The following is a 22697-nucleotide window of genomic DNA, read 5'->3' on the forward strand; positions in this document are numbered from 1 at the left end:
GGGGCAGCAAAGGCAATGCCTTTATTGGGGGCCATGGGCCAGCTGGCTTCACTCAAAGGCCACACACTTGATCTTGAAGTCGCCATCGGCCGCCAGGTACTCGATGGCCTCCAGGTTGAGGCGGTTGGGGAAACTGAATTCGTACCCATCTGGCAGCTTGATGGTGAGGTCTGTCTGGCCAAAGGAGATGCACACCTGGGGGTGGAGAAGCGCAGTGAGCCAGTGGACCCCAAAGCAGGAGCCTCAGCTCTGCAGCCACAGCCACGGCCTGCGGGTCCTAGGCCCTCCCAGAGCCCCTTCCTCACTTGGTCCAGACTACAGCCCTGCTTCATGGGTGAGGCCCTGAGGTTGGGAGAGGGGGGGTGACGCTTGCTGGGGATACAGGAGAGGGGAGGGAGGGGAGGGGGGGCAGGGTGGAACCCAGGTCTCTAGCCACTAAACCCAGCTCGGCCCCAGCCTGCCCAGCACGCCGCCCCACCCCCAGGCCCCAGCCCACCTCCACGACACTTCCAGGCTGGAAGGGGAAGGCCGACTCCCGCTGCTCGGCCCCCCAGGCCCCGCCGTCCTTGCTGTTGCACACGATGGTGTTAATGTCTCCGTGCATGTCGAAGCGAGGGTTGAAGTGCAGGCACAGGTTGTTGCTGTCTTTGCCCAGGTTCAGCACGAAGCTAGGGGGTGACAGGTGGGCTTGAGGTCCCCTCCACCGGCTGCAGTCCCCAGACTGACCAGTCCGTGCCCGTCAGTCCACTGGTAGTGCACCTCCCCGGGGGCACTGTTGAGCCGAGAGGCGGGAAACCTGGATTCCAGCCGTGGCCCTGCCACCTCCTTGCCTTGTGACCTGCAGCAAGTCTCTGCCCCTGTCTGGCTCTCAGTTTTCTCATCTGCACAGTGGAGTCTTGCAGACAGGTTTGTGTCCCAGTCCCTGTGGTCAAGGTCAGAGACTCCCTGCAATGGTGACCTCTGGAAGGGCGAATGTCCTGCCTGTCTCATCTGTCTCTGTAATCCTGGAGCTCAGCATGATGTGTGACACACGGTGGGTGCTCAGTAACAGTGCGTTGGGAGTTCCCGTTGTAGCTCAGTAGCTGTAGCTCCGATGCGACCCCTAGCCTCAGAACTTCCACATGCCGTGGTGAGGCCCTAAAAAGCAAAAAAAAAAAAAAAAAAAAAAAAGAACCCGACATAGTGTCTGTGAGGAGTTGGGTATTTGGGTTCAATCCCTGGCCTCACTACGTGGGTTAAGGATCCCGTGTTGCCGCAAGCTGTGGCATAGGTCACAGACGCGGCTCGGATCTGCGGCTGCAGCTGATTCAACCCCTAGCCCAGGAACTTTGTCTTAATGGGCCCCCGTAAAACAAACAGAAAACAACTGTAGGGCGAAGGATGGAATAATGATAATACATTTGCTGAGCGGAGGTAAGGCAACGCCTACCTCTGAGGGTTTGGTAAGGAATGAAATGCCCGGAGCGTATGAAGTGCGCGGCTCTTTCTACCGTCTGCTGGTCCTCATCTTCACTGAGGATCCAGCATCTCACCTCCACTGAAACACCTCCCGCCTCCATTAGCTGATTAGTACACGAGGCTCAGGGCGGTTGGTGGACTGGTCCGAGGCTGCGGAGAAGTAGGCCCGCTGGCCGACCGAGCGATGAGTTAAGGAGCCAAGGAGTGCGAGGCGCAGAGCGAAGAGCGCAGAAAAGACCGCCGAGCGAAGGCAGCGGCGGTGACACCTTTTCAGTCCCTCTCCCCGCCCACAGCAGGGAGGAGGGGAAGGCCGGCCGAGGCAATGACGAAGCCGCAGCTGGTTTAGTTTGAGAGGGGCGACCGTGGTAGGGGCGTCCAGACCCCGCGGGAGAAGTGACTCACCCAGAAGACGCAGCCTCAGCGGCTGCAGACACTAACCCCGCCCCGCTGGGGGGAGGAGCCAGGCCGGCCACGCCCCCTGCCAGCGCCGGGCGGGACCCTGGCGCTGGAGCCCCCGCCCCTACCGCCCGCAGCCCTCGCGTCGCCCCCTCACCTCTTGGCGTCCGGAGCCACCTCACCCCGCACTTTGAGGCACTCTCCCGGTTTGAGATTCAGGTTGCTGGCGACCAGACCCTGCGCAGACAAAACCCCACCCTCGGGGTTAGAGGACGCAGTGGGGAGAAAGGGCGTGGGTGGGGTGGGGTCGTCCCCACTCTGGATGCTCTGACCAGGTCGACCTGAAGCCTGGGGACCCTGGCTGCAAGTTCGAGATTCTCCTTCTCCGTGTGGTCCTGGCAACTCCCCACTCTCAACCATTAAGTTTTTTCTGTGTAACATGACTGAGGTTTCAGAAGACAGGATCTAGAAGTTTCTGCGGCTCAGCCTGGGATTTTAGATGCAGAGTGGCCTGGGAGGTGGGGTGCTATGCGCCATCACCCCATTGAATAGATGGAGAGAGCCAGGCGCCGAATGGGTCACATTGCGAGTTGGGGACCAAGAAGGTGAGTCTGCCCCTCTTCTGGAGAGGAGGAGACCTGGGCCGCCCCCCACCACGCCCTTCGTCCCCCACCACGCCCTTCGGGCGCCTCTGTGCAGAGAGGCGCAAAGGCTGGAGAGGCGACTCCCCTAAGGAGCACAGCCAGGCCCCTCTAAGAAGGGAGAGTAGCCTAGGGCTGGAGTCTGAAGCCTGGCTGGCTCAGGGTTAACGAGATCAAGCCTACAACTTAACTGGTGTGAGTGGTTCCTTCAGCCAGAAACGTAACCCCTCCCCCCCCGGGGGGGCCTGGAGAACATTCTTGCTTCCTTCCCACTCTTTTATCACACACACCCACCTCCTAGCTTGGGGGAAATGGGTGGTGGGGAATTCCCCCAGCCCCCACCTGACCTGCGGGGACAGACCCACCCTCCCCCGGCTAACCCAGGCAAGCTCCCTCTGGGCAGCCTGGCTCAGGTCCTGGCGACTTTTCAGAGCTCTCTGGAGCAGAGGGTGACTCTGCCCTGGCCCAGTGGCTGGGGACAGCTGCAGGGGGGAGGGGACAGGAGGCTCTCTGGGGTGTAAGAGGGGGAAGGGACAGTGGCCTGGGCGCCATCAAAATACACCAGCCCCCATCTCCAGCCGGCCACACCCTTCCCACTCCCACTTCTCAGATTACTGCGGGATGTCAGAAATGGGCAGAAATACTGTGCTGTCAGACCCTGGAGGAATCCAGAAAATTCTTAAGCCAGAGAAGACTTCGGGAGACCATAGCGCCCACCCCCATTTCACAGACGCGGCCACTGAGGCCCAGAAAAGAGAAGACACTTTGTTCAAGGCCACGCCCTAGGAACTAGAACCCAGATCCTGATCTGCCTTCACTCTGCCCCGGCTGTCTGCCCCACGCCATCCCTGGGCCTTGGGGTGGGGTCCCCATACTCACACAAGCCATGACTGAGGAGACAAGGATGTTCCTACAACTGCAGCACCAGCTGTCCGAAGACTCTACCGGAGAGAAGGGCCGCCGGCCTCTCCCACCCTTTTAACTGGACCAGACCCCGGTGAGTCCCGCCCCCTGGGGGCTCAGCCAATTGTAAGTCAGGACAGGGATGGGGGCCACGGGGAGGTGGAGTCAATGGAATTTTGAAGCCTGTTCTGGAGCAGAGGTGACCAATCAGAGTGGAGACCCCCCCCCAATTCCTTCCCAGCCACTCCCCCAGGATCAAGACTCCACCTCCCATTTTGCTTCATCCTTCCCTACCCGCACCCCCGCCAAATTGTGCTGTGGCAGGGATTGGGGGAAACCAGTGGAAAATAGTTTGAGGATGAGCTAGACCCAAGCGTTGGTGGGAAGAGAGCCAGGGGCAGCTGCCTGAGTTCAGGGGGTACTAAGAGAAGGTGGCCGAGGGGGTGCAGGGTCCTTCAAAGAATTAGTTCTGGGGTTTGCAAGGCTGCTCCCTGGAAGGAGCCAGGGCGTGGCCGGCTGTTGGGGGGGGCAATCTCTGCGGAGGGCCCAGAACCATTAACCACAGAGCCCCGGCCCCGCCCGGGCCTCCCCCGGAAGCAGGGATTACTGCTGCTGCTCGTGCTCCTCACAAGGGCTAAAGAAAGACTGGGCTGGTGCCAGGGCTGAGGCTGCCGCCCAGGCTCAGGGCTCAGACCTCAGGCTTGGAGCCTCCCGAGGGGCCTGCAGGGGATCCTCCAGGGGCCTCCGCCTGACAGCTTCTGGCCTCTAAGAGGATAAGCCCTGGGAGGGCCCAGGGTGAGCCAGGCCATGAGGGGTTGGGGTCCCTGGGCTGTGCACCCCCGTCCGCTCTCCTCACATCTCTCCCTCTGACACCAGGCACAGCCTTTCCTTTCTCCATCCAGTCAGCAGATGCTTTACTGATCCCTACTGCTCCTCGGTCCTTGCTCTCAGTGGCCCACCGTTGGGGCAGAATCTCACCATGAACCTGAGAAGTAGCATGACGCTGGTTCTGAGCAAAGTGGTGAGATGCTCCAGAACAGGAAGAAGGTGGGTCTCGAAGGATGGACAATGGAGCAGGGACTGGCATTGCAGCATGGGCCAAAGCTCAGAAATGACAAAGCACACATCTGGGGAACAGTGAGCATGTGGGCATGGCTGGAGTCTAGGGTGTGCTGGGGAAGATGGGGCACGAGGCTGGGAGGCCAACTGGATCATGAAGGGCCTCACTGAAGGACTGGGGCATTGTTTTGTCCCAAGGCACTAGGGAGCCACAGAAGGTTATAGAGAGGGTGAATACTGAGGCCAGATTTAGGCTGCAGGAAAATCGCCATAGCACCAGAGGTGAGGGTGGATCGGAGAGGGACTCACCTCATCCTCAGAAAGCAGGTAGAGAGAGGGGCATGGGGAGCCCTGGGCAAGGTGGGGGCTTGCTAAAGGAGTTACCCGTGGGGCCTCCTTCTGCATATCACCATCCCCCTTCCGAAATTGCCAGCACTGAACAAGGAGGAAGATGCAGACCAGAAATGACTCACATCTGGAGGGCAGGCCAGCAAATCCACCCTGCCCCGCGCGCCTCCACAGCCCGGCCTTGTCTCCCTCATCTTCCTCCAGGTGGCCGAAGCCCTCGCTGGCACAGGAGGAGAAGGGGGTGCGTGGGCGGAGAGGCAGGCCCAGGGAGGCGGGGGCTCTCACCCCCCCCCCCCCGCCCTCGTGAGCTCCTCATCCCTCCTCCTAGACCAAGCCAGCTGCCTCAGAATCCAACCCCAGCACTTCACGAGTTCCTGCAGAGCCTCCTGAACAACTCGGCTTGGGGAGGGGTGGGTGAGGCCCCGCTCCATTGCCTCTCCTGTGCCTCCCTTCCCAGCCCCACAAACACCCCCTCTGCCTGACCAAGGAGTGGAGGCATTTCAGGAGGAGTCCTGGACCAAGGCCAGAGCTGCCTCAGGCATAGTCTTGGCCAGACGGCCATCGGGGGGCCTGGCCGGCTGTTCCGACCCAGTAGTTGGGCTCTCAGGCCTCAGCGGCTGCTCCTCCATTCCTTCCCCCCCCCCCCCCCCCGCAACCAGAAGATGGGCCAGCACCAGAAATGGTTGCAGGTGGACAGGGGGCTGCTTTTCTCTCCTCTGGCATCTGGCCTGCCAGGGGCTGTCAGAGAGATGGAGAGGCATGGTGCCATGGTCTGTCCACCCCTAGAAAAGCCCCTCCGGGAGTCTGGAGCCTCAGGTTCTGGTTCTAGCCCTGCCACACTGTCCCCAGGGCATCCTGGCAAATTGCTTCTCCCTGCTTGCCTCAGTCTCCCCATCTGTGAATTGGGGATGTGCAGCCCTGCTCTCCTGCACAAGGTTAGTACAAGGTGGAGTTCAGGTCTATTCTTTTTTTTGCCTTTTTGTCTTTTTAGGACCACACCTATGGCAGATGGAGGTTCCCAGGCTAGGGGTCGAATTGTACTGTAGCTGCCGACCTGCACCACAGCCATAGTAATGCCAGATCTGGGCCGCATCTGCGACCTACACCACAGCTCACAGCCGGACCCTTAACCCACTGAGCGAGGCCAGGGACAGAACCTGCGTCTTCATGGATACTAGTCGGATTTGTTTCTGCTGTGCTGTGATGGGAAGGGGAACTCCTCCCATTCTATGTCATAGATGATTTTTTTTTTTCATGGAGTCTCAGAAAGTTCTAGCCTTCTTCTCGTCTCTTCCCCCCGGCTGAGTTTACCTTCCTGCGTCCACACCTCTGGAAGGCCTCCCTCTCACCCCCACCTCATCCCCAACAGTCCCCTCCTGCTTAGGCTGGGGTGGGGAGTCTCTCCAGAGCTCAGTGTCCCCTATAACAGGGACTGTGGTTCTCCTGGGACAAAGGGAGGTGCAAGGTGCTTCATGTGTCCCCTCCCAGTCTCGGTGTCTCTTAGCGGTGGTGCCCACTTATCTGCCAGGCCCTGTGCCCAGCACCTCGCTTTCACACATTATGTCATTTCATCTTCACCTCCCTCCTGAATCAGGCCAACTGGGTCGAACTTCTGAGCGGAGAGGCTGTTCTGGGGCCTTGACATGAAGTTGTCGTTAGAATCGGGTCCATCAGGGCAAGTTCTGACTTGGGGGCTGCCGGACTGTGACTCCAGCCAAGGTCCTTGTGCTCCCCAAACCTGTATCCAGGCCTGGAAAGTGGGAATGTTACCCATCTTCCAGCTGTGGGAGGATGACAGGAGGGACGGGGGAGGGCCTCAAGGTCAGCTCTGTCTCCTGCACCCGCCAATGCCAAGGTCCCCACCCCCAGCAACGCTCCTCCTCCTCACCAGCCTGCCGCAGAGACAGCGAGCCTTCTGGAATTCCTCCGTCCTACGGGCTGGTCCTATGGGCTGGACCTTGGCTGCTGCTGTGAGAAATGAGCTCAGCTTGTCCAGACAGGGGATCCAAGCCAGCACAGCCCTTCTTCCCAGCCTGCTGGCTCCCGCCCTGCCCCCACCAAGACTGCGCCTCCTCCAGCTGGCGGTGGCGGGGAGGGCAGCCAGGCCCTTAGAGACCTCATCCGCATCCCACATCCCCAGGCAACCTGGCTGGCACAGCTGGGCGAGGTGCGGGTAGTCAGAGCCAGCCCTGGAGCCTCTCCATTTAATGATGCAGAGACCACCCAGAGAGAGTGGCTGCTTGGCCAAGGTCACACAGGGAGCTAGGGCTGCAGCCCTTTCATCTGCTGAGCCCAGGAAAGACACTGTGGTCCTGGGAAACCTGGACCTGGAAAAAAGATCTTTTCCTGCTGCTCCTGAAGGGTAGGAAGGACTAGTCGGGGGGTGGGGGTGGGGGTCCCTCCAACTTCAGGTGCTTTTCCAGCCAGTTTGTGCTGGAGCCCACCCCACTCACCTGCTCATCCATTCCCACCCTCCTGCCTTTGCGTGTGCCAGTCCACCTGTCCAGACAGCCACCTCCCCAAACACAGAGGACTCACTTTTGCATTCCTACCTGGTGTTTGTCCCCCTCTGGACACAGGTTCTGGGTCACCTTGGGAGAACCGTCCTTCCTCTCACGTGAGGTCTGGCTGGGTGGGGTCCAAACCCTGTCATTTATCAGCCCTCCGAGGAGCAAGCCTGGTTTTTTTTTTTAAGGCCCCACCCATAGCGTATGGAAGTTCCCAGGCTAGGGGTCGAAACAGAGCTGCAGTCACAGCCACAGCCACAGCACAGCCATCCGAGCCACATCTGGGAGCTACACCCCAGCTCACAGCAACTCCAGATCCTTAACCCACAGAGCGGGACCAGGAATCCAACCTGCGTCCTCATGGATTCTAGTCAGGTTCATTACTGAAGAGCGGCAACTGGAACTCCCAAGCATGAGTCTTTTTTAATTTTTTAATTGTTCTTTTTGGATGACATACTTAATTATAGATTCACAGGAAGCTTAGAGCTTTGAAAATATTTGAGACTTGAAAAGAAAACGTGTTGGCCCCAAAATACTAAGACTGCAGAGCTGGGATTCATAAGATGTTTGCTACACGCAAACCTGAAACTCGGTGGTCATAAAAAAAGTATAACCTTTGAAAACGATTTTGTGGGTTGAATATTCTTCAAAAAGTATGCCCAAGTCTTCCTAGAGGTTGGTTGCTAGATCCCCATAGCCAATCAGCATCTAGAACAAAAGGATAGGCGTTGCCTCGTGGCAGGTTAAGGATCTGGTGTTGTTGCTGAAGTGGCTTGGGTCGCTGCTATGGTGTGGGTTCGATCCCTGGTCCAGGAACTTCTACATGCCATGAACACGCCCCCCCCAACCAAGGTATAAAAGCATCTGGGAAAGCATATAGCAGGCCTTCCATAAATAGATTTAAAGTACTTTTTTTTTTTTTTTTTTTTTTTTTGTCTTTTGTTGTTGTTGTTGCTATTTCTTGGGCCGCTCCCTCGGCATATGGAGGTTCCCAGGCTAGGGGTCCAATCGGAGCTGTAGCCACCGGCCTACGCCAGAGCCACAGCAACGCGGGATCCGAGCCACGTCTGCAACCTACACCACAGCTCACGGCAACGCCGGATCGTTAACCCACTGAGCAAGCGCAGGGACCGAACCCGCAACCTCGTGGTTCCTAGTCGGATTCGTTAACCACTGCGCCACGACGGGAACTCCCCCATAAATAGATTTAACATGGGCTGTGGGCACATTGTAATGTTTTCTATGATGTGCTTGGGACCCTTGTATCAGGAGAGTTTGGGGCTGCAAATAACAGGAAATTCAACTGAAACTGCTTGGAAATTAAGGAAAATTCATATAAGAAGCCCACTGGAGCCAGGAGGTTTCCATGACAGGTTAATTCAGTGGCTCAATGAAATCATCAAGGATCCGAGTCCCTGACGGTGGACCCTGGCCGGGTAGACAGTCCTTGCTCTTCTGCACAACCACGGTCCACAATTCATCCTTGCTCTGAGGACAGACACGCTAAAGGCTTTGGAATGAACTGTCTTCACATCTTCAGCATACTCTTGAGTGAATCAGTTTAAAACTGTCAAAATACATATCACTTGAATGTGGAATCTAAAATATGGCACAAATGAACCTATGTACAAAATAGAAACAGACTCACAGACATAGAGAGCAGACTTACGGTTGCTGGAGTTCCCATCGTGGCTCGGCAGAAACCAATCTGACTAGCATCCATGAGGACCCAGGTTCAATTCTGGCCTCGCTCAGTGGGTTAAGGATCCGGCATTGCCATCAGCGTGGTACAGGTCAAAGATGCGACTCAGTTCTGGCGTTGCTGTGGCTCTGGCATGGGCCAGCAGCAACAGCTCTGATTAGACCCCTAGCCTGGGAACTCCCATATGCCGTGGGCGTGGCCCTAAAAAGACCAAGGAGAGGGGAGGGAGTGGGGTGGCCTGGGAGTTTGGGGTTAGTAGATGCAAACTATTCCATTTAGAATGGATAAGCAATTAAGGTTCTGCTGTACAGCACAGGGAACTACGTCCAGTCTCTTGGGATAGAACACGATGGAAGATAATATGTAAGAAAGAGAATGTATGTATATTACTAAGTGAAGTAAGTCAGAAAGAGAAAGACACATACCATATGCTATCACTTATATCTGGAATCTAATATATGGCACAAGTGAAACTTTCCCCAGAAAAGAAAATCATGGACTTGGAAAACAGACTTGTGGTTGCCAAGGGGGAAGGGGAGGGAGTGGGATGCACTGGGAATCTGGGGTTAATAGATGCAAACTATTGCCTTTGGAATGGATAAGCAATGGGATCCTGCTGTGTAGCACTGGGAACTGTGTCTAGTCACTGATGATGGAGCATGATAATGTGAGAAAAAAGAATGTATACACGTATGTGTGACTGGGCCACCTTGCTGTACAGGAGAAAATTGACAGAACACTGTAAACCAGCTATGATGGAAAAAATAAAAATCATAAAAACAAGAATGTATGCGTATATATGATTGGGTGACTCTGCTGTACAGCAGCAATTGGTACAACATTGTAAATCGACTATAATAAACAATTTTTTAAAATGTCAATATAGGGAGTTCCCAGGTGGTCTAGTGGTTAGAACTCAGTGCCCGGGTTCAATTCCTGGTCTGTGGGCTGAGATCCCACATTAAGCTGCTGCATGCTGCAGTCAAACAGGGAAAAAAGGAGTTTCCCATTGCGGTTCAGCGTAAACAAATTTGACTAGTATCCATGAGGATGGGGGTTCCATCCCTGGCCTCGCTCAGTGGGTTAAGGATCTGGTGTTACGGTGTAGGTCGCAGACACAGCTCGGATCCCATGTGACTGTAGCTATGGTGTAGGCTGGCAGCTGCAGCTCCAATTCGACCCCTAGCCTGGGAACTTCCATATGCTGTGGATGCAGCCCTAAAAAGCATTAAAAAAAAAAAAAAAAAGGCGGGGGGAGTCAATATGTACAAAGAGCATTTAAGCAAACGAGACAAATATGAACAACTGGGAATCTAGGTGAAGGGTGCATGAGTGTTCGTTGCGTTGTTCTTGTACCTTTTGTTTTGATTTGAAACTTTTCTAAATTAACATGTGGGGTGTGTGACGTAATAAGAAATGTACATTTGGTCTCCGAGCCCAGTTCCTAAGTCCCTCGGAGTTTCCTGGGTGACAGGAGCCTCTTTTGCTCTAGCGAGGTGACTCTTGGCGGGCTCCTGGATGGCTTCAGGACGGACGCTGCTCACCCAAAAGACAAAGTGTGATGAGAAGCTTCAAACTGAATTTCAGCCCCATGGGATGCCTATGCGATGAATCCCCTCCATAAGAATCTGTAAACTGGAGCTCCCGCCGTAGTGCAACAGGATCAGTGGGGTCTCTGCAGCACGAGGACACAGGCTCGATCCCCAACCCCGCCTGGTACAGTGCGTTAAAGGATCCAGCATAGCCACAGCCGTGGTGTAGGTTGCAACTGCAGCTTGAATCTGATGCCTGCCCTGGGAACTCCATAAACCATCAGGGGGTCCAAATAAAGGGGAAAAAAAAAAAGAATCCCCAAATTACACAGTTTGGAGAGCTTCTGGGGTTGGTGAACACATCCACATGCGGGGAGGGTGGCAACTCCATGGGGACAGAAGCTCCTGCATGTGGAACCCTGCAGGACCTCGCCCTAGGTATGCATGTATGTATGTATGTATGCCCCATGTATGTCTCCATATAGCTGTTCATCTGTGTGCTTTATCGTGCCCTTTATTATATAGTAAACCAGTAAGCCTAGTGGTCCTCCGAGTGTTGTGAGCGGTTGTAACAAATGATCAAACCTGAGGGGGGGGTGTTATGGGAAGCTCCCATCTATAGCCAGCTGGTCAGAAGTACATACAAGTGACGCCCTGGCACTTATGACTGCCATCTGAAGTGGGGGAAAGGCTTGGGGGACTGACCCTTAACCTGTGGGGTCTGCGCTAATTCCACTTAGTTTTGGAATTGAATTCAATCGTAGGACACCCCGTTGGTGTCTGCAGAAAAGTGGAGAATTGCTTGCTGTGGAAATCTCACATGTGGTGACAGCGGTACTGTAGTCCCTGGATAGTGGACACCGTTTTCCCTTTCAACTGATTTTAGAGAAGTGGGATTTGCTGCAGAGGCCCCAGCTCGTGGAAACATGTGATTTGGGAAGGGACAGTGTGCAAGGGAGAGAGGGAGGCGGGTGAGGAACCTTTGAGTCCTAGGTGGTCACATGGTCATGGGGCCGAGCAGCAGCTGTGCTGCACTATTACTAAAGGTAAACATTACCAGCGGAATTTGGAGACAGCTCCAGCTCCAGGGGAGCTGGCTTACCGGATGCACAAGGAATTGCAAAAAAAGTCAGATGTACAGCCCCTTCGTTCTGGTTATCTCTAATGGCTAAAATGAAATCAAGAGTGCTGGGTGGGGAGTTCCTGTTGTGGCGCAGTGGTTAACGCATCTGACTAGGAACCATGAGGTTGCAGGTTCAATCCCTGGCCTAGCTCAGCGGGTTAAGGATCCGGTGTTGCCGTGACCTGTGGTGTAGGTCACAGAGGTGGCTCGGATCCCGCGTTGCTGTAGCTGGGGTGTAGGCCGGCGGCTACAGCTCCGATTCGACCCCTAGCCTGGGAACCTCCATATGCCGTGGGAGCGGCCCTAGAAAAGGCAAAAAGACAAAAAAAGAAGAAAAAAGAAAAAAAAAAAGAAAGTACCTCTGAGGCCTTTGGTCACTAGAAAGCAGTCAACATGCAGGGGTGGGGTGGGGGGGCGCAAAAACTGGGAAACTATTGAAACCAGGGCGTAAAATGTGGAGTTGTTTCATTGTGTGGATTGGTATCATCAGCTAGGAATCTACGTGAAGGCCATATGGTAGTCATTGTGCCTTTTCTTTTCCTCCTGGCTGCACACGTGGCATATGGAAGTTCCCAGGCCAGGAAGTGAATCTGAACCACAGTCGTGACCTATACCACAGCTGTAGCAATGCCAGGTCCTTAACTCACTGCACTATGGTGGGAACGCCACGTGCTGTCTTTTTTTTTTTTTTTTTTTCCCGCTGCACCTATGGCATGTAGGCGTTCCTGGGCCAGGGAGTGAACCTGCACCACAGCTGTAACCGCAGCAGTGACAATGCCAGATCCTTAATCTGCTGAGCCATGATATGTGCTGTGCTGTTCTTACCCTTTTTCCGTTGGTTTGAAACTTTTCTAAGCTGGGGGGGGAAACCATCTTTCTGAAGCGGAGTCACAAAGCAGAGAAATAAAATACAGCGGGCCATGCTTCGTGATCACAGCATGGCTGCAACCACTTCCACACCCAGAGCCCAGAAGAAGGGCTGAGAGGGAGACACCTGTTGGCTGTTGGACCACCTCCTGGGGGCATCCAAGAAACTCCCTTATGCCTTAGCCAGGTTGAGCCCAGTCTGTCACAACCAGAAACCTCCACGAGGACACACTTGGTCCCAGTGCCTGATGCAGCCAGGCTCAGTGAAGCCCTCCCTCTTCCCGAGAAGAGTCACGCTGGAGAGAATTCCCCAGACCTCGAAATGCCACCCTTCACTCTACAAATAAGGAAACAAAACTGAGCAGGAAGGGGCTTGTGCAAGCTCAAGTGAATCGGTGACAGTCAGATCTGGAACACTCATGGCATCTCCCCACCCAGCTTCTGTAGGCCTTTCCGGGCTGTCCCTCGGCCAGCTGGGCACCTGCTCTATGGGAGGCACTGGGGCTGCTGAGTCACAGCAGCAGCCTAGGTGTGAAGGATGCCTGAAATGGGGGGAGGGGGCGAGGCAGCTCACCTGAGCTCCTGGAGAGCAAGGACCTGTCCCCCCTCAGCCTCTACAGAGAGGGGCTGCAGCCTCCAGAGTCAAGTTCAGATCCTGCCTCGGTGATCACACTTTCTAGGTGTGTTCCCTTATGTGAGTTAACTTTTCTTTTCTTTCTTTCTTTCTTTCCTTCTCTTTCTTTCTTCCTTCCTGTCTTCCTTTTTTTTTTTTTTTTTTTTTTTTTTTTTTTTTTTGCCTTTTTAGGGCTGTACCCACGGCATATGGAGGTTCCCAGGCTAGGGGTCCAAGCAGAGCTGCAGCTGCTAGCCTACACCAGAGTCACAGCAATGCCAGATCCGAGCCGAGTCTGCAACCTACACCATAGCTCATGGCAACGCCGGATCCTTAATCCACTGAGGGAGGCCAGGGATTGAACCCAAAACCTCATGGTCCCTAGTGGGATTCCTTTTCCATGGCGCCAAAATGGGAACTCCCAGCTTCGCTTTTCTGATCCTCGTTCCCCGAGGAGTAAAGCGGGATGAGTAATACAAGCTGGCTGGATTTCCTGAAGGCCTGGAGCAAGTCGGTACATAAGTACTCAGTGAGGCATAAAGTGCTACTGGGGAAGGTACCGCGGCACACAGAGAACACTCTGGAACTGGGGGGGGATCATTTCATGAAGGGGATGGGCCAGTAGCCGGGACAGCAGGCTCAGGCAGGGGCTCCTCCTCCCACCCCACCCTGGCCGAAGACTTGAACCCACGCAGACACTCCCACTTGCACTTTATTATGTCCGGGAGGACTAGTTACAAGAGGGGAGGGGGCGGCGGGGAAGGCCCAGCCCCCACCCCCACCGGCACAGGATAATAAATAAATAACTGGGGGGTGGGCACAGGGGGGAGGTGGCACAGCAAACACTGACAGCACAGGAGGGCACTAAAGCCCCGTTCCCAAGCTGTGGACACTGTCAACACTGGTCTGGTACCATGATTAGGGAGGGGTGGGGCTCTCAGCTACGGAAGCCCCCAGAGCCTCCAAGTGGCCCCCTTCTTTGGAGAGAAGAGGTGTCTTCAGCATTTGGACCCTTATTTATAAACAGAAGTCTGGATCCCTGGCTGGTCCAGTCAGACCCAGATTGTTAAGAGGCCACTGTCTCTCAGACTTCTGGATTGTTCTATTCAGGATCCAAGAGACCAATGGGTCATTAATACCAGGGCTCCCTGATTGGTCGACCCAGGACCTAGGACATGAGATGGTCCTCATGACTCAGGCTCCCATCGGGTCCACTCAGGACCCGCCATCAATGCGTCAGCATCACTTAGCCTTCTGATTGGTCCATTCAGGGCTCAGGACAATAATGATTCGTGGTCACCCAGGCCTCTGGTTGGTCCACTGGAACCCAAGGCCAGGACCCAGGAGCAGGTCAAACTCTAGAGGCCCCAGGGAGGAGGTGGGGGATTCAGTGCTCAGGGTTGGGGGACACCTTCAGCGGGCAGCAGGGCCCAGATTTCAACAAGGGGAGGGCACAGGGCAAGAAATAAGGCCACCTGGCTGGGTCAGGCCAGGGCAAACGGGTGGGGCAGAGGGAGCAGCTTCTGGGACAGCAGAGGGCTTCCAGTCCCTGATGGGACAGGGTCTGAGGGCCCGGACACCTTCCCTGGGTCCCAGCCCCATCGGGGTAGACACTGGAGCCAGGGAGCTTAGCCCTTAATGCAGCTCTTGGCCCCTCACCTCCATCTATGGGATCAGGGAGAGGGAGGGTTGCGGCCGCGCTGGCAGGTCAGGTGGGCTCAGTCCTCCAAGCCCTCCATCAAGTCCGCGATGCTCTCCACGTAGTAATGGGGCACGAGGTCGTGCTGGCCGGCCGCCAGGTAGGCCTGGGCCTCCTCCAGGCGGGAGACGCCCGTGAGCGTGAGCACGGTGGTCAGGCCACAGCGGTGGCCGAAGAGAATGTCGGTCTCCAGGCGGTCGCCCACCATCAGCGTGCGGCCGGGCTCCACGCTGAAGGCCTCGGTGATGCACTCGAACATGTAGGGGCTGGGCTTGCCCACCACCAGGGCCTGGCGTCCTGAGGCCGTCTCCACGGCGGCAGTGAGGCTCCCGGTGCCTGGGGGGGGGGGGACACGGAGACTCAGTCATTGCGGGTGGCAGCCAGGCCCTCAAACTGGAACTCTCCCAGAGGCAGCCTGGCTCGGCGGCGGTCAGATTAGTCACCGAAATGAGTCAAAAGCCTACCTGTTTCCAAGGCTTAGCACAGGGAATTTTTTTTTTTTTTTTTTTTTTTTTGTCTTTTTAGGGCTGCACCCATTGCATAGGGATTCCTAGGTAGGAGCTGAACTGGCGCTGCAGCTGCTGACCTACACCATAGCCATAGCCACGCCAGATCCAAGCCACATCTGCAATCTATGCTGCAGCTCACGGCAACACCAGATCCCTAACCCACTAAGCAGGGCCAGGGATCGAACCTGCATCCTCTTGGATACTAGTCAAGTTCTTAACCCACTAAGCCACAACGGGAACTCCAGCATACAGATTAAGAGCACAGACTCTGCAACCAGCTTGCCTGCATTCACACCCCATCTCCGCCTTTCTTGGGCAGGCTATTTAGATGTTTTGTTTTTTTTTTTCCTTTTTTTGGCTGTCCTCCAGCATATGGAGTTCCCAGCCCAGGGATCAGATCCGAGGAACAGTTGCAACCTATGCCACAGCTGTAGCAATGCCAGATCCTTTAACCCACTGTGCTGAGCTGGGGATCGAACCTACATCCTGGCCTAACCGAGATGCCACCAATCCCGTTGCGCCATAGCGGGAACTCCCTTGGGCAAGCTATTTAACTCCGCTGTGCCTCAGGTATCCCTTCTCTAACATGGGGGTATCAGTGGTACTTTCTCATGTGGGTATTGTAAGGCCTGGATGAAGCATGGCAGGTAACCAGGCCTGGCTCAGTCAGCCCTGCCCGAGGGTCCCTATTTCACCCCGGCAGCCGCCCACCTTCGAGCAAGCCAACCTCTGAGTTGCCCTGGACTAGCTGGAAAGGGTGATCCAAGCAAAGCCTGCTTTCAAAGGGATGCTGTGGGCACCACAGGGGCAAGGGCTTTGGAAATGGGAAAGCACGTAAGAAACAGCAGTTGTGGTTATTGCTCCAAGAATGTGCGACCCTGGCCTTGGGAACTGGCACAGCCCTTGTGGAACACAGCCTGGCGCTGACACGTGTGCCCCTCTGACCCAGTGAGCCTCCGCCGGGAAAGCGATCACAAGGCGAGAATTCAAACTGGAGACAAAAAGCTGCAGGCTTGAAGATGTCCGTGGCCGCAGCAACTCTAATAAGGAAAATCGTGGAACGCACCCAAGCGGTTAACAATAGGACGACTGTTTAGCAAAGGACAGTTCTGAGTCCCAGCTCAGTACCATCCCGCCCCACACAATGAGTCTACTGTGCCCGTCCCAGAGGCACATCTTTGTTCCAGAAGGTTCTACCTTCATACTAGTGTCCCCGAGCAAATGATGATAATAATCACAATGTACTGGGCACACTCTAAGGTGCCACGGGCTGTGCGGGTGCCCAGGAAAGCCCATTTCACAGATGAGAAAGCTGATGTTCGGCATTGTTAATTACATGTCCGGGGCGTACAGCTTCCCAAGTGATGGATAAAAGATATGCCTTCAGGTGGGTCTGACCCTGACAGGTGCGGGGCCAGCTTGTACTGGCTTGGAAATGCTGAATGCTTCATTTTCAGGAATTCTATGAGCTGGTGGTTAAACACAGCCACTAATTGGGGGGCCACGGCCATGGCCTGCAGAAGTTCTCGGGCCAGGGATGGAACCTGCGCCACAGCAGTGACCGGAACCACAGCAGTGACAACACTAGATCCTTAACCACTAGGCCAACAGGGAACTCCCAAAGCCACTATTAAAAGTCAGCTTAGGAGTTCCCTTGGTTTCTCAGTGGGTTAAGGATCTGGCTTTATCATTGCTGTGACTCTGGTTACTGCTATAGTGCGTGATTGACCCCTGGCCTGGGAGCTTCTGCATGCCACAGGTACTGCCAAAAAAAGAAAAAAAAAAAGTCAACATATATGAACTGACAATCAAATGAAATATTTTTTTTGTCTTTTGTCTTTTTGTTGTTGTTGTTGCTATTTCTTGGGCCGCTCCCGCGGCATATGGAGGTTCCCAGGCTAGGGGTCGAATCAGAGCTGTAGCCACCGGCCTACGCCAGAGCCACAGCAACGCGGGATCCGAGCCGCGTCTGCAACCTACACCACAGCTCACGCCAACGCCGGATCCTTAACCCACTGAGCTAGGGCAGGGATCGAACCCGCAACCTCATGGTTCCTAGTCAGATTCGTTAACCACTGCGCCACGACGGGAACTCCCAAACGAAATATTAAAACAAAGGTAATAAATTCTCAGAACTCATCACTTCGTAATTATTTTACCATTATCTATGCTCTTGAGGTTATTTAGCGCCGTAATGATGGAAATACTACACAACGGTGTGTCCATATCTTCCCAAGCCCACATTGGGAAGGGACTTAATGTCGGTAGCCTGAAAATGGCCATGGGCAGGGGCAGTAATTTACACCACAGAAATGGGGAATGGTATAAACCAAGGCTCTTCCAGTTACTAAACATTTATTTATCAGTACTCCACTGGGTCTGACCCCAAATGCTCTGGGCTTCGTGTCTCCCTCCTCACAGCGGATGACACTGAACTTGATTAAGCCAAAGGCACAGAAGGTGCACAAACGGCTAGATTCCTCTGCCCTGCGGTCCCCAGATGAGAAAGAGAAACTTCCGCAGCATCAAGGCAGAGCCGACCCAGAGCAACCCCATTGGGAAGACCTCCCCGACCTCTGACCGAGGACCTGCCCGCTTGTTTTCCCGAGTAGGGAAGAAAAGTCATTTGCTCTGTTGGTTAGAAATCCCTTCCAGGAGGGCAAGGGCTCAACCGAGTCACCCCAGAGTGACTTTCTCAGCTCAAGGATGGGAGCTCTTGGAGGTCCTGTCGTGGCTCAGGGGGTTTAGAATCCAACTAGTATCCATGAGGCTGCAGGCTCGTTCCCTGGCCTTGCTCAGTGGGTTAAGGATCTGGTGTTGCCACAAGCTGCGGAGGAGGTCGCAGACGCAGCTCAGACTGGGCATGGCTATGGCAATCAGGCCAGTGGCTGCAGCTCTGATTCGACCCCTAGCCTGGGAACTTCATATGCTGCAGGTGCTGCCCTAAAAAAGAAAAAAAAAAAAAAAAAAAAAAAGGATGGTAACTCTTTCAGCAACTTCTTTTCCCACCAGGTCACAGCCGATCGACCACCCTTGGCCCCCATGTCCCACCTCCCTCACTCAGCCACTGTCACTGAGACGCCGCCTAGGCACCGGGGATAGGGCAGTGGATGCTCCGTACCCTAGTGGAGCGAGCATCCGAGCAGGGGAGTCTAAGAACTTAACTCTGTCCCAGGCCACCACAGCCTACTCTTCTCCACATCCTGTCATCCAAGGCTGGCATATGTTTTGCTGGTGACGTATGCCTAAGACAGCAGGCATTTCTATCTGCCAGCTCAAGTGGCTGCCAGGTGGTAGTAAGGTAAAACACACAATTTAGGAGACCCATAAGGATGGAGGAGAGGGAAGAGGGGTGCGAGATCTGCATTTCAGATTTTATCCATATTTGGGATATTTAATAAGATTTTTACTCCACTCTCAAAGCTGCATGATTCTGTTGTGCACACACAGGACAGCGGCACTGTGTTTGTTAAGCTCTGCCTCCCCCTCTTGGCTGTGGGGATGACCAGCAGAGCCGGCAGGCAGAGCCAAGTGGGTGTTGAGACCCAAGGGGCACATGTGGGCGGGGCCTGGTCTCTCCCCAGCTCCCCCACACCATCCTTCCGGAGCCCCTGGGGGAGCGTCTTAACCCAGAGCCTTAACCTGAGCTTTGAGGCCTCTGGAGAAACCCACTTTTCATGGCATGGCCTAGGGCAGGCAGGAGCTGCTGCAGCTGGGAGCCCTGACCAGTGCCCTCACCTGGGATTTATCGGGAAACGGAGACAGAAGTGGTCATGCAGCTACGAGGTCTGCAGCAAAGCTAAGACAGGCCTAGGATGATAAGATTCCCAGCCTGGAACTGGTTCTGCCATGGTCCAAACCCTGCTCTATCCCCTAGTGTCCTGTCCCGCAAGATGCCTCCTCCAGGAAGCCCTCCCAGATCTCCTCGGCTCTAGACTCTCCCTGCCTTCGCATCATAATACTGCATCTATTCCTCCGTCAATTCCACTCTGCCCTCCCAGGATCGGATATCAATTGAGTCAGTGGCCAGCAGGGAGGGTGTGATGGAGAGCCATCTCCACCCTCAGCCTACCGCCTGCACACTCACTATTGTCACTTAGCCTCTTCTTACCATCTGCTCTTGTCTAACTTGAACGCTCCAAGATGTAGGAGTCTCGACTGTTCCTGCCTCCTCTGCAGTTCTGAATTCCCAGATGACAGCCTTGGATGGAGGGGGTGGGATTTCGGGGTTCGGGTAAGGTGGTCTCAAGAGCCAAGTTCAGGTCCTCTTGCTCTTGGGCAGCTCACTTCCCTCCTCTTAGCCTCAGTTTGTTTAACTAAAAAATGGGACAATAACTTCCATCTCCAGAGTAATTTTGAAACTAAATAACAGATACCAAGGCGCTTCACACAACTCTGTAACATGAGAAGGCTCCTGATAAAATTGGCATCATCTGAGCACCTACTATGTAACAGACATTCCCCTGATCACTCTCTCCATGAAACTGCCATGTTTAGTATTCCCACTTTACACCCAGTGTAGAGATGCTCCAAGGTTACATAACTCAAAAAGATTACAGAGCCTTGGAGCTGGAAGTGGAACTCAGGTCAAACTCCATCCACCTCGGGCTCCCCACCCACCTGCCTTCAACCTGCCCCTGGAAACGTGTTCCAACAGTCCAGTTCTTCCACACCTTATCCCCAACTCTCCGACCTCACCCCGACGACGAGTGGGGCAAAATGAGCCCCTGAAGATGGTTCAAGAAGGCTTGGGTTCCTAATCCAGGGAGTCGGAGCCCTGGATTCTGTCTGCAGCTCCCTGATCCACAGTGGGCCTCGGTTTCCTCATTTGTCAAAGGGAGACCCCAGGGCTGCCCTTCACAGGCTGCAAGAATCACCAGATGTGGACATGAAAGCATCCTGGGGGACATCCTCACATCCCTCCCGCTCGCCACCTGTCACCTGGGGCCGCCCTTCCCCTCCGCTCACCCCTAGGCCTAGAGGTGAAACCGCAGGCCGCGCCCCAGCTCAGTTTCCCTGCCAGACCCGCGCTCACCTGGGGTCCGGCTGCCATCGCTGAGCGGGTGCCACGGGTCGCGGTCGGTGGCCACCAGCAGGCAGTCGGGGTCGCGCAGGTGCGCGCAGGCCTCGCTCAGCTTGGCGAAGGAGAAGTGCTCGTCGTAGCCCACCAGCACGGCGCGCACGCGCGGGGCCGCGCCCGGGTCCTCGCCGGGGTCCCCCGCCAGGCGCAGCCCCGCGGCGCGCAGCTCGGCCCGCAGCCCCTCGCCGCCCAGCACGAATACCGCGCCCTGCGTGTCCGGAGGCCCGAGCAGGCGCTGGCGCAGCAAGCGCGCGGCGCACAGTGCGGAGCTGAAGAGCTGCTCGGCGCGCAGCCCCCTGAAGCCGAGGCGCGCGAAGCGGAGGGCCAGCTCGGGCCGCGCGCGCCGGCTGTTATTGCTCACGAAGAACGCCTCCTTGCCAGCCCGCGCCAGGCGCTCCAGCAGCTCCGGGGCGCCCGGCACAGCGCGCTCGCCGTTCCACAGCACCCCGTCGCAGTCGAACAGGACCCCCTGCGCCCGGCCCAGCACGTCGCGCAGGGCCGCGCCGCGAAGCCGCTCGCAGCGCGCCATGCAGCCGGGTGGCTGCCCGCACGCCCGCGCCGCGCCGCTCTCTTTCCACGGGCACGGCGCGCTCGCCTCGCAGCCAACCAGTCCCCGCCACCTGCCAATCGGCGCGCTGGAAGAGCCAGGGGGCGGGGTCACCGAGGGCGAGTCTCGGGAGCAGAGGGACTGCGAGCTAACCCAGCCGAAGAAAAGAGCGGAATTACGGCCGCCACCGAGGCAAGAGGACTAATAAAGGCCTAGCCTGCTCTTTCGTCCCTCCCCTTGCTCCGTTGGGCGAGCAGCCGTGGAGCTTCTGCCCAACAGGAGGGTGGGAAGCTCAGAGACTGACACTCCTTTTGCCCAATAAGAAGTTAGGACTAGAAACTAGCCCGCCGCGTTTGCCCAGCCAATCAGAAGCTTAAGACAGCTGGTTGCTAGGAGGAAAATAGATGCTAAAGATGTTATCTTTGGGTCAAATCTCATTGCCCTCTGACCCGTGGACGCTCTAGTTCCGAGCGAAGTCCTGAGAAGCGGGTAGGTGTGCTGGGGAGAGTGGCACATGGTGTCCTCTCGGACGCTGGAGCCCTTGGCCTAGACCAGTGGCTTTCCACCCTGGCCGAAGAGTCCCCTGGAGAATGGAATTTTTTTTTTTTTTTTTGAGATATAATTTCCGCCCAGCAAGATGCGTAGGTCTTAACTGTGCAGTTCGATGACTTTTGACAAACGTTTTAAAAAATACCAATGTGTGGCAGGACCTCAGAATTGTTAGCTTAATTGCTTTGGATGAGGCCCAGCTTTAAAAAAAAAAAAATTAACGAAAAAATTACTCAGGGATTCTGTCGTGAGGCCAGAGAGGCACTGGGCTAGAGGCAGCCGGTCACCGGTGGACCCTGGAGAGGGGAGACAGAGCAGCAGTGGCCAGTTGCCCAGGGCGGAGATAGGACCTGGCTGCCTAGGTCCTTACTAGGGGAGGGATGTGTCACACAATTCTGAGATTGTCTGCCAACCTCTGAGAGGGCTCTGAAGACCTGTCTGACCCTCAGGAGCAAATGAAGCTTCAAAGACCTGGGAAAAGCCACATCCTGTCACTCAGGCTCTGAGGCTGACAGTTCTTGCTCCCCAGCGCCCTGGACTTTTGCTCCTGGCCTTTGCATAGCTGGTCTCCTCAGCTCAGAATATTCTTCCTTCTTTTCTTTTTTTACCTGGCCAGCTCCTGAAAGACTCCCCCCCCTCAATATCACCTTCTCCTGGAAGCCCTCTTTTTTCCTTTTTCTTTCCCCCCCGTTTTTGGCTACCTGGTGGCATATGGAATTCCTGGGCCCGGGGATCAGATTTGAGCCATAGTTGCAACTTAAGCCACCACTGCAGCAATGCCAGATCCTTAACCCGCAGTGCCGGCCCAGGGATTGAACCTGTGTCCTATTGCTCCCAAGACGCCTTTATCCTATTGCACCACAGTGGGAACTCCCAGGAAGCCTTCTTGACATCCACCTTACACACACACACACACACACACACACACACACACTTGCATATACATACATACCATTTAACCCATGCCAGTCTGGGTTAAATGGCTTGCCCCTAAGTGGGCTAACATGGGCTCCCAGTGCCACAACCCTTGACTCTAATTATATTGTTAGTTCTCCCGTGCATTTCCAGAAGTTCGCAGCATGTAGGGCTGAGCTGGGACCTAATTCAGAGTGGAGCACAGAGCAGCTTTAGGGAATGTTTGAGGACAGATCCATCCCTGATCCA

The 22697-nt window shown here is 55.4% G+C and overlaps 2 protein-coding genes and 1 long non-coding RNA gene across 3 annotated transcripts; 1 reads left to right on the top strand and 2 right to left on the bottom strand.

The window, feature by feature from the left end:
* Nucleotides 1-3446, bottom strand: LGALS1 (galectin 1). Its single transcript, NM_001001867.1, is given in 4 exon segments — nt 1-195; nt 497-668; nt 2012-2091; nt 3375-3446. Coding segments are annotated over 4 exon segments (408 nt in total). The 5' UTR covers nt 3384-3446; the 3' UTR covers nt 1-48.
* Nucleotides 2087-7416, top strand: LOC110260647 (uncharacterized). Its single transcript, XR_014803071.1, has 3 exons — nt 2087-2459; nt 3106-3492; nt 4275-7416. It is a non-coding gene; the product is annotated as an uncharacterized LOC110260647 (long non-coding RNA).
* A 6427-nt stretch (nt 7417-13843) lies between these two features.
* On the bottom strand, nt 13844-21012 carry PDXP (pyridoxal phosphatase). Its single transcript, XM_021091503.2, has 2 exons — nt 20393-21012; nt 13844-15184 (listed from the first exon to the last, which is right to left on the bottom strand). The coding sequence occupies exons 1-2, from the start codon at nt 20964-20966 to the stop codon at nt 14868-14870; spliced, it is 891 nt and encodes a 296-aa protein (XP_020947162.1). The 5' UTR covers nt 20967-21012; the 3' UTR covers nt 13844-14867.
* Between the last annotated feature and the right edge of the window lie 1685 nt (nt 21013-22697).

This window comes from Sus scrofa, chromosome 5 (assembly GCF_054392235.1).
Source record: "Sus scrofa isolate SSC_HxYL_T2T_F1_AM1 chromosome 5, Sscrofa_HxYL_maternal_Yorkshire_Landrace_v2.0, whole genome shotgun sequence".
Classification (NCBI taxonomy): domain Eukaryota; kingdom Metazoa; phylum Chordata; class Mammalia; order Artiodactyla; family Suidae; genus Sus; species Sus scrofa.